Below are 11,925 nucleotides of genomic sequence, written 5' to 3' on the forward strand. Positions count from 1 at the left end.
CTCCGAGAATCAAGACATTATGTCCTGCTAACACTGCTTCCTCGATTTTGTCCATTTTTCCCGCAATATTTTCATTCTGTGACACCGCGTACGAGTTATCTTGATCAACATTAAATTGACCAATGAGAGCGCACGGATAAATTTGGTGCGCGGTAGCTGATCGAAGAAAGTGTCACCGGAGCGAAAACTGGTAGAAAATGCTTGAAAACTTCTAAAATTGCTGCCGATGCATAAATTTCGCAGGTATTTCTAAAAAGTGTGATTCTTTCCCGATCTATTGCTACCTAGAGTGCAAGGATTAACGTCCGAGAAAAATTAAAACGAGGCGACCGAAATCGAGAGGTAGCGATTTTTTCGAGTTTTGATTCCTCCCTTGTGTATTTTATAGTATAGAGGTGGTATATATAGAAGGTTGAAAAAACTTCGTGACGAGCCCCTGTGGTGACACTACAGAGACATTGCATCAACTTGATCAAGAACCAGAGTTAGAATCAGAAATTTGCGCTGCATCTGCAAGTTACACACAATTGGAAGAAGTTTCTCATACTTTTAGTGATGATGATTTTCTCAATCTTTTCGGGGAACACGATGATGCAACAGTTTCAGAATTTACTTTGACATCGGATGCAGACATGTCGTTCCACGTTCCAGAAGATTTAGATATGTCATTTATTCAAGACGATGAATTAGATTCTGGTGATTTAAATAGTGCCGAAAATTTAAACATCTTCAATGACGAAGATTCACAGCCATTGTTTGAAGGAGCCAGGGTAACAACAGGAGCATTTATGCTATTACTTGCGTTGTTTACCTCCAAACACAGAATATCAGGGGATGGAATACAACAGCTTCTGCAGATAGTGTTACTTATCCTGCCATCAACACACAACTTTAGTGTAAGTTTACAAGCATTCAGGGACTTTTTTAAACACCTGAAAAACCCATTGAAAAAGCACTATTATTGTCCTTCCTGTTCAGGATATATAGAAAATCCAATGGAAACAACATGTTCACATTTAATTTGCAAGAAAGAATTCAGAGAAAAGGTTCCATATTTTTTGGAGATTCCAGTTATCGAACAAATACGCAGCAAATTCCAACAAAGTGGATTTTACGAACAATTACAAGGAAGATTTCATCAACCAGCAGATGACAAATATAAAGACATTTATGATGGCACTCTGTATAAAAATCATTTTGTAAATGGTGGACCATTAAGCTGTCCGGAGAACATTTCCTTTGTCTTTAATACTGATGGTGCTTCAGTTTTTAAAAGTAACAACACTTCTATATGGCCAGTTTTGATGACCATCAATGAATTACCATACAAAATTCGTATGATGAGAGAAAACATGATTCTTGCTGGATTATGGTTTGGGAAACAGAAGCCATCTATGAGTACCTTTCTCAAACCATTTAAACAAACTATGCTTGAATTTTACAAAGGAGTTGAAATAATATCTGCTGATCGGGGTGCTTTTGTGTGCCGTGGATTCCTTTTGGCTGGTACAGCGGATTTACCTGCACGTAGTTTGATATGTAATTCAGTGCAATATAATGGATCATTTGGATGCTGGAAATGCCTACAAAAGGGGAAAACAGCCAAAGTCGGAAAGGGTCACACCCATGTTTTTCCATTTTGTCACGGTGATCCAAAGGGACCACCACGAACAAAAGAAAATGTTGTACAAGATGCTCAAGAAATTGTTCAATTGAAACAGACAAAAAATATTCAAAATTTGCATGGTGTTAAAGGACCTTCCTGGCTACTTTTATTTCCTGACTTTTCTGTTGTAGATGGTATTGCTATCGACTATATGCATGGGGTTTTATTAGGGGTCCAAAAATTGCTTTTACGTTTGTGGTTTGATAAATCATTTGTTGGAAAACCATTTAATTTTCACAATTCTTCCTCCAAGCTAGATGAATTACTAGAGTGCATACACCCCACTTCTGATGTTTCAAGACTCCCGCGCTCACTTAAAGATCTTAAATACTGGAAAGCGTCAGAGTATAGGTCTTTTCTTCTGTACTATGGGGCTCCTACTCTACAGTCAATTATTGGCCCTGATTATTTTCAGCATTACTTAAAACTTGTTCAAGCATTATTTTTGCTTTTAAAATTTGCTTCAACCACCAATGAAATTGATCATGCAGAAATACTCCTCTATAGTTTTTGTAGACAATTTGCAAATTTATATGATGAATGTTATATGACTTTGAATATACACCAACTCGTTCATTTATCTGATAGTGTCAGAACCTTGGGTCCATTATATACCCATAGTTGTTTTCCATTTGAGGACAAAAATGGTTTCCTACTGAAGACAATCAGAGGAACTCAAAACATTGATTCCCAAATAATTACAGGGATATCTTTTGTGCAAAAGTTGCCCGAATTGAAAGAAAAATGTATATTTAAAGATACACTTGAAGATACTTTATGTAAATCAATTGAAAATCCAAATGTGATAAAGCGAGGGCAACAAATAGGTGAACAAGTGTATATTTTGGGTGCTGTGAAGAGAAAGCAACTTGATGATGTACATTTTAATGCATTAACAAACTATTTGGAAATTGTCCCATTTACTGATACTTTTTTGTCATTTAATAGACTGGAGCTAAAACAACAGCTTATATATGGAATAGATTATTCAAGGATGATTAAAAGGGATAATTCCACAGTTTTTTTTGATACTGGAACATTGAAAGGTTTCTGTAGGGTTCATTTTTTTTGCGAAGTGGAACGTGATGATGACATTGAAATAGTTGCTTTTGTCAATCAGCTGTCTTGTCAAAATTACAGGGAGGACACAAATATTAGAAGTGTTCAAAAGACAAATACTGTCACAGTAATTCCAGTGACAAGTATCAAATCATCATGTATTCTTGTGGATTTGCCCAAAACAAACTCATGTTATGTTTGTATGTTCCCAAACAAACTTGAATGTGACTAGTATGTTTTTTTTAAGTTGATTTTGTAATTTTTTCACAATTTACTACATGACATTGTTGAAATAAATATATCCCTATAAACATACAATGGTGGATTATTTGTTAGAATGGTTAAGTTAAATGATAGAAAAAAATATTCAATTAATGGTAACTTACATTTGTGAATTGGATGGGAAAATTTCTAAGTCAGAAAGCCGTCTTTTTCAGGACTCAGACTAAAATTTTCTAAGTCGAAAAGCCGTGTGTAGCATAAGAATGAAAACTACGTCCAAAACCCGTGTAATCTAGTGAAAGTTCTTTAGCCATATTTCTATGATTGACAAACCCGTGTCACAATGCAGGAATTATTTGGATGCATAAATGGAAGCCATGAAGCAGGACACGGATTTTATATTTTAAAGACACGGATTCTCTCTTCTGAGACGGAATCTTTAAACCGGCTCTATCAAAAGATTCCGTGTCCGTGTTTTGGACTCACGGGTTTTGCCTATTTCACATAAAACCCGTACGGAAACCATGTGAAACCCGTGCCTAAACCGTGCCCACTCCTGCTCTTCATTTCGTACGGGAGATTATGCCCCCTTGGAGACACCCTAACATTTTAGAACTAGAAATAATAATGTACGTATTTTATCTTATTCATATGTTATACAGTAGTGTTTGATCCATGTGGGTAATTCCTAGCCTAATGATGTCACTGCTTTTTTAGGAGACTTTACAATTGCCCCAAATAGGTGAATACACATAGCAGTGATGCATATAACATTTTGTTTATAAATCTTAAAAATTGAATTAAGCAATTTCCAAAATGTTAATGTGAATCTCACGAGAGAAAAAGCAATCAAGAAATGATTTAAAATTTGCTACTGTACACATGTAAGAATGTATTAAGAAGACTGAATCTTTATAAGCAGGTTAGATTTGGGGGGGGGGGGGGGGTGAATGTGGAGTATAATCATTTATAATTTGAATCATTTCTTGTTATTAATTAATTTTAACTTGTCAATGAATACTACTTATTGATCCCAAGGTAGAAATTATAATGACCTCTGATCGTATCTCAATTATGCAAGGTGTAATGTAATTTTTTTTAAGAATAACATTTTTTACCAGTTTATAAAAGTTTTTAGACACCCAAATTATATTTTGATTTTAATAGATTATTCGACAAGGAAGGGGGGGGGAGAGAGAGAGAGAACAGTTTATATTTGAGTTTGTTTGGGAGTGGGGGTTCCAAGTCATATATTTGACAATTTTTTAATGTAATTTAAAATAAGACTAAGCCATACTACAGTCATGAACATGAATAGTATAGAACAAAACACAAACTAATACATGTACATGTATATATACATAGGAAGTATTACAAAACAGATGATGATCTATATCTGGGTTCTTAAATTGAATCATATATCATGTACATATTATATTATTTTTTCTTTGTTCAAGGCATTTAAGATGGTATGTAGGTCATGATCCCAAGTGCTCTTCCTGAAATTATCAAATATCATAAAAACCATTGAGATCCCCACCTTAATCCAAAGATATTATTCCTCCTTAGGTCATGCAGGCGCATCAGATCATTATGGCATGTAAGTCATGACCCTAAGGGGTCATCCTGACCCCCTTAGAATCAGAAATTGTCAATTATCTTTAAATTATTGATGTTTGATGATCCTATCTCTATTTAATCTTTATTAATTATTAAGTCTCCTGAATGAAGTTTGGAGACTTATTGTTTTTGTACGGTTCTTAATACATGTATATATTCTTCATCTTCTTTTTCTTCTTTCCCGCTCTGAACTTGTTTCTCAGAGATGGCTGAACATAATTGTACAAAACTCTAGGATATGATAGGCCTGCAAATCTAGTTGTGCACCCTGGTTTGATTTTTCTCATTTTGGGTTAGACAACCACTTTTCGGGGGAGGGGGGGGGAGGGGGGTGGCAAAAGGGTGTGGGGTCTAACATTGAACCTTGTAGGAAGAATCATAGACTCTATTGTAAATGGTTACTTGAAAACAGACAAAGATAATAATATAGGGTTTTCATAATCATATATTGGCTGTTACTGGCAATATATAGGGTTTAATAGATCTGACCCCTGGGGTCATCCCCACCCCCCAGGAATTTGAAATTACCATATATCTCAGAAACTGTTATAATCATGACCCCTAAACCATATATATTCATGTTTCTGATGTCAAGGGGCATTAAATGTTATGTAGGTCATAGGCCCTGTGGGTGGTCCTGACGCCCTCAAACAGCAAGTCCCTTAATATCTTCAAAACAGTTGAGATCCCCACCCTTAAACAATATATTCTTGTTCCTTGTGTCAAGGGGCATCAAACGGTATGTAGGTCATGGGCCCTGGGGGTGGTCATGACCCCCCTTGAACAGGAAGTGCACGAATATCTCGAAAACGGTTGAGATCCCCACCCCTTAACCATATATATTCTTGATCCTTAAAGGGCATCAACAGGTATGTACCGGTAGGTAATGGGCCTCAGGGTTAAATTTAATTTTTCAAAACCGTAATGCACATCTATGGAACAGTTCCTTTCATATCCCAAGATATGATGTGTCCCCACCCCTTAACCATATATATTCTTGATCCTTAAAGGGCATCAAAAGGTATGTACCGGTAGGTAATGGGCCTCAGGGTTAAATTTAATTTTTCAAAACCGTAATGCACATCTATGGAACAGTTCCTTTCATATCCCAAGATATGATGTGTCTATCCATTAAATCATAAAAGGATTTTTAGGATCTATGTTTTTTTTTAAGTGATAAACGTCAATTTTTTGCTGCATTTTGACTCCCTGGATGAAATTTAAATTTTGAAAACCTTACTGCATATCTATAGAACAGTCCCTATCATATCCCAAGATATGATTGTCTATCCATTAAATCATAAGAGGAGCTCTTGGATCAATGTTTGTTTTTTTAGTGATAAACGTCAATTTTCTGCTACTATTTGACTCCCAGGATGAAATTTAAATTTTTAAAACCTTATTGCACATCTATAGGACAGCCCCAATTATATCCCAAGAGATGACGTAGCTACTCTACAAGGTTGTAAGAGGAGTTCTGGGAACCATATTTTTTTGGCCAAAAAACGTCATTTTTTGTTGCCCACTGATCCCCTTAATAAAAAAAAAAATTCTGGAACCTGATCATGCCTCAATATGACACCCCCAATCATATTCTAGAAGATCATTCGGCTACTGCTTAAAAAAAATGACGTTTTTGAAACCAGTTTTTTTGTAAAAAAAAAACCGTCATTTTTTAGCCATTAAATGACCCCCAGGACAAAATTGAAAATTCCGAAACCTTGTTGCGCATCTATAGGATACCCTAAAACATATTCCAAAAGATGATTTGTCTACTTTTGAAAATGTAGGAGGAGTTCGAGGAAGAAGGTTTTTTGTGAAAAAACGTCATTTTTTACCAATTATTTGACCCCCAGGTCTAACAGAGAATTTTTGAAACCTTTTTACAAAACAACATGATACCCCAAATCAAACTCCAAGAGTTCAGTTTGCTGGTTTATAAGATGTAAGAGCAGTTTGAGAAAGTAAAACGTGACAGACGGACGGACGGACAGACGGACGGACGGACGGACGGACGGACGGAAAAGGGTAACAACAATATAACCGAACTTTCTTTAGAAAGTGTGGGTATAACAAAACACACAGTCCCACAGCCTTTAACATTTGTAAAAAATTAATCTCGTCTATGATTTGAAATTGATAATTTAAAATGATATCCGCAACTATGTATTCAGTTACTCGTTATAACTAGCTATAGGAATCTAGAATTACATATAATACCAATGTAATAATGTGCATTTCTAAGGATATCGTACCGATTTATGGAATCGAGCTGAGTCTACATCACACCTCACAGCCTACTCAATATTCAGGGTCATGAACCCTGGGGAGCATTCATTATTGTCCCCAAGAGAGACAACTCTTGAAAACGTGCATTAACTATAGTCCGTTTCTTAATCTTATTAAAATAAATAAATTGAGAAAAGTTTTCAAAGTATTTTAATTATAAATAATACATATAACAATGAGTAAAAGGCATGAAAAAGGCATGAAAGAAGTACATTTATTTATCAAATATAGGCTGGTACATGTACCTGGTGAATATTAAATGTATATTGCTTGTAGGTACATGCATAAATCTACACAACTACATTCAATTAATACACTGTGTTATGTAAACTGAAAAAAAAATACACAGGTTGTAAGAGATCTTTTTTAAAATGAATTTTCTTAAAATGAAAAATAAATTAATGAAATTGCATGTATCATTCTAAAAAAAAACATAATACTAATAGACACGATGTTCAACATAAATAAAGTGATACATTAGATGGATAGGATATAATGTACAGCAATTTAAGATTTAGATGTCATTTTTCATATGAAAGGTAATTAAAACCCCATACCATTCAAAAAATGAAAAGGTTGCAGAAGGCCTATTTGTATCTAGTTGAATATAATGAAAATAAATTAATGACCTTGTACATACATCATTTTAAGAAAAAAAAGTAATAAACATGCTGTTCAAGAAACTAAAGTGATATATTATAGGAATCAATAGGATATACTGTACAGCAATTTTAATTATATGTTGGATTTGTTTCCAAACATTGGAATAAAGGAAAAAAACCTTATATAACTTATTTAGATTAAATAATATTCTTAAAAAATATTAATATTTGTATTTCATGGCTAAATCTGAATATTTTTCTGTCAATTTCTTCTGTTCATGAACAAGACCTATACTTTTATCAGACACTTTTATATATATTATGTCCATTTCCCATTGTAACTAAGTATTTTTGTTCTGTTTGTATACAAAAGAGTATATAAAAGGGACTTAGACACGATTTGAGCTTAAAATTCAAAATTTTATATTTCCATTTTCAATATTTAGAATGGTTGATGTGGGTATTTTTAATGCTTTGTCAAAATTTGAAAGTCAAATACTGAGTTAAAAGAAAGATAAAGAATTAAATATTCTTTGTTTTGTAAACAAAGCACAAGTCTTGTTATTATTTACATTTGTGTTTTATTGGTGTAAGTTTCATTCAAATGTTGCTTTTTTCTATTAATATTATCATTTATGATCACATCGAATCAGTTTACCTTCTTTTCTATGAATCATTTTCTCAAAGAAGTGGTAATTTCATACTTTATATTATTTGTAAACAAACATAAGACTCGAGCTTTGTTTACTATAGCATTGAATGACTTATTTTTGACGTCGTCGTGTCAATAACTGCCGCCAGGTGAGCAGACAAATTGAATAACTCGCGTTAGCGTGTTATGATAATTTGTCTGCTCACCCGACGGCGGTTATTGACACGACGACGTCAAAAATGAATCATTTAATGCTTATATTTACATTCCCTTACTGAGGAAATCAATTGTTTACTTAAATAAATCGATTTAAAGTGCAGATCACGGAGGGAGTGAATAAGTAACAGCAAGAGCAGCTGTTTTGTAAAACCGTTTAAAACTGGTTTTCACATAGACTATTGAGATAAGATCGACGAGCATGAAAATATAATCCATGATAAATAACTCTTTAAATGTTGCTTTTAACAATAAAGTCAACTTTTTTTGTTGAATAATTATAAAACATGGTGTTTTGACAACATTCATGAAATACATTTTTTAACTGATAACATTGAAATCACTGTTTGAGAACTACTTATGTAAAATACTCGTAAATTCATACGCAGTGAATAGGTGTTGCATTTAGAGGCATTTAAACATCACCGAACTTAATGGAAAACCACAGTAGAATGTAAATATATAACAATAAATTCTTACCCCTGTATCTCTCTTATAACTTGACTTCTAACATTCAAATTATGGTCAATCATTCAAAATGTGCAAGTAAATCATTTTATGCATAAAGAAATTGAAAACAAAATTTTGATCTAAAATCGTGTCCAAGTCCCTTTAAAAAAAACTTGTATAAAATAGTAAGGCTAAATTCCAATTGTAAAAAAAATAGCTGTTTCCAAAAATGTTACATGTATATGAATATGTTATATAAAAACATATGTTAGATGGATGGGTAGGAAAAATACAAATTAAGTGCACTCGATAAAAAGATTGCTGGTATTCATTATGTGAACACAATTCATCCAGTAACATTTAAAGTTATGCAACATAAATAAGAATGTTATGAATGTGTATGGATCAAATTCTTCTGTACTTGGCTCCATAAATCTTGTAAAGATGGTTGGTAAAAGGGCAGAATAAGGTTCCATTCTAATCCTCATGCATTCCATTCAAGAAATATTCATTAATGTCATGGTCTGGAAACTAAAATAGAATAAACATAAAGTGTTAAGAGAATTACATGTAATTTTTGCAAACATTGTGCACTCATCAAATACTTACATGTATATATTCAATGAAGTTATTTATGGAATGTGCAATTACTAACAATGTAATCTTTTCTAATATTGTACATACATGTATTACATCATTTTGCCACTAATTTTAAACCCAGCTGACAGTTTCTTTTTGTTATATATACATGTACAGCATCAAAAGATAGTTGCATCATGTGCATGTACTTTCAGTAATTTCAAAAGCCATAAAAACATTTCAGTACTACAAAACACTTTAAATTTGTCAAATGATTTTACAAATGAAATATGTACTAATATACCAGTAAGTCACAAGTGATATATACCGGGTACTTTTTAAAGCAGTACAATGTATCACTTATATGACAACATCAGGAAACCTGGCTTAATCAATTCTGCACACACATGATAAATGTAATGAATGTGTAACTTCAATGGTGTAACTTCAAAGATATTTAGATATCCAGTGGACAGAAAGATAAAATATATTGAACAAAGATCAAAGTCATAAACACTTATGTAACACTTATGTAACATATGATTGTATGTATGAGTTTCAACTATCAACATTCTATGTACACCAAAATATGATTGCATCAATAACAAAAACTAATCTGAAAAACATATTTCCAGCATAAGAAATTCATGGGATTACTGCAAATCCCATTTTCTCAGAGAGTGTAAAACACATCTCTTAAAGTTTGCTTGGCTTTCAATCAGCTTAAACCAAATATATCTACATATGGAAGACAAGTTGTAAGTTTATTACATGACAAAGAAGTACCTTCTGGGCTTCAGCAGACTTGACTGGGTCATTAGCAATATCAAATTGACAATATTTTCTATATTCCCGATCTTCAGATCATCTGGAAGCCGAAGGTAAATCTGTAAATTAGAAGAAAAAAGATACACTAGCTATCATTACAAAGCTAAATGCTGTCATTATCAAAACAAAAGGGTGTGTCCTAGATTACACTTTTTTATGGGCACATGCAGTATCTGGAGACATGGTCAAAACATTACCATGATAACAGCTATAACAACTCATTAAGTGGGAAATGACATATAACTATAAAATTTGTTATGGCTTTTCGTACTCTCTCTCTCTCTCTCTCTCTCTCTCTCTCTCTCTCCATGATCTCTCTCTCTCTCTCTCTCTCTCTCTCCATGATCTCTCTCAACATCTTTGTCAGCAATATTTCTAGTGCAATGTGGCATTATTGAAATATTTATATGGTTCATGGAAGCAAGGCAATCAATAACAATTACATGTACACTGTAATTACACACACTCTCTCTCTCTCTCTCTCTCTCTCTCTCTTTCTCTCTCTCTCTGAGAGTCTATCTCTCTTTCATACTCTCAATCGTATAATGTTATATTTACATAACAAATGCAGACCCTTGATTCATAAACACTCTCATCGTTAATAGATAAATAAGACATAAAGTTAACAGTTTGAATGAGATACAGATATCAAAACCACATGTACAGTGTACATTGTACATGTACGTGTCGAGGAAATTCTGTATGGAAATGACTGGAAGCATGATTGACACCAACTCAATAATCTAGGAAAAACATACAATATTTCTTAAACGTATGCTACGTAACAATATGTGTAAAAACTGACTATAATAACCCTGCATACACATTTCATACAAAAACATGTCTTTCAAGTCACATTTCACAACGACCATTAATTATCGACATTTTTGTAACATGTGTACTAGACTCAATGCATTGTAGGCTTTTAAAAGAGTTTTTGAGTAGTTTAACAATGTAAGTAAGTGTGTTCTTACCGACGAATGACTACTCCTTAGCACGTTTTAGATTGTTGACAAAATCGAGGATGGCTGTTCAGACTGTTTCATGCTGAACAAAATTTAACGAGATAAGGCTAATCACCCCAAACTTCGAATTCACATTAATAAACAATTGTTCTGCAACTTTAAATAATTTAAAAGCTTGCCAATATAAGATACAAAAACATTTACTTACTTTTTCCATTTAAACTCCTCTCTCGATTTTCACGAGTATTAGACTGGTCTCGTTAAAATCCCGAGATATACGAAGTTTTGACTTTCTCGGGTTTTTTCATTCTTTCGTGAATATAAAAACCAGAAAGGTTCCGATTATGCTAATAAGGCTGTGAGGTGTGTACATAAATATCTCTGGGCAATGTAGCAGTCACAATTACCTATATATGGAACAGTGCCGTAATTAAATTAAAATGTACATGGATTACGTTTTTATTGTTTATGAAGTAAAATTATTAGAATACTAAACTATTATATAAGTATGGCAGACTATAAAAGCATTCATTCATTCACCCATTCAAAAGAGGAAATATTAGTACGAGATAAAAACTACTTACTGTGCTTGCTGTAAATAACTATTTATGTAAATGGCTAGAATCATGCACTGCCCACGCCCTGAGTCGTAACTGGTCTGGTCACTCTCAGAACCTGTTAACTGGTTTTTATAAAATGCACGACCCGCCAAAGTGGCTGACCAATCAAATACGTTGATATTTTTACAACTGTCTCGTCGGTCAGGTCGTTTAGGTA

The 11,925-nt window shown here is 33.5% G+C and overlaps 1 protein-coding gene and 1 long non-coding RNA gene across 2 annotated transcripts; one reads left to right on the forward strand and one right to left on the reverse strand.

Annotated features, from left to right (window-relative positions):
- Positions 1 to 447: 447 nt before the first annotated feature.
- LOC136273017 (uncharacterized) lies at positions 448 to 3,037 on the forward strand. Its single transcript, XM_066076642.1, has one exon. The coding sequence runs from the start codon at positions 633 to 635 to the stop codon at positions 2,955 to 2,957; it is 2,325 nt and encodes a 774-aa protein (XP_065932714.1). The 5' UTR covers positions 448 to 632; the 3' UTR covers positions 2,958 to 3,037.
- A 5,317-nt stretch (positions 3,038 to 8,354) lies between these two features.
- On the reverse strand, positions 8,355 to 11,528 carry LOC136272357 (uncharacterized). Its single transcript, XR_010710344.1, has 4 exons — positions 11,357 to 11,528; positions 11,158 to 11,230; positions 10,142 to 10,242; positions 8,355 to 9,307 (listed from the first exon to the last, which is right to left on the reverse strand). It is a non-coding gene; the product is annotated as an uncharacterized lncRNA (long non-coding RNA).
- Positions 11,529 to 11,925: the final 397 nt, after the last annotated feature.

Source organism: Magallana gigas, chromosome 2 (genome assembly GCF_963853765.1).
Source record: "Magallana gigas chromosome 2, xbMagGiga1.1, whole genome shotgun sequence".
In the NCBI taxonomy this organism is placed as follows: domain Eukaryota; kingdom Metazoa; phylum Mollusca; class Bivalvia; order Ostreida; family Ostreidae; genus Magallana; species Magallana gigas.

Bases quoted from the DNA above. Each gene is read 5' to 3' on its own strand.
- LOC136273017 (XM_066076642.1), top strand. From the start codon at position 633: ATGTCGTTCCACGTTCCAGAAGATTTAGATATGTCATTTATTCAAGAC.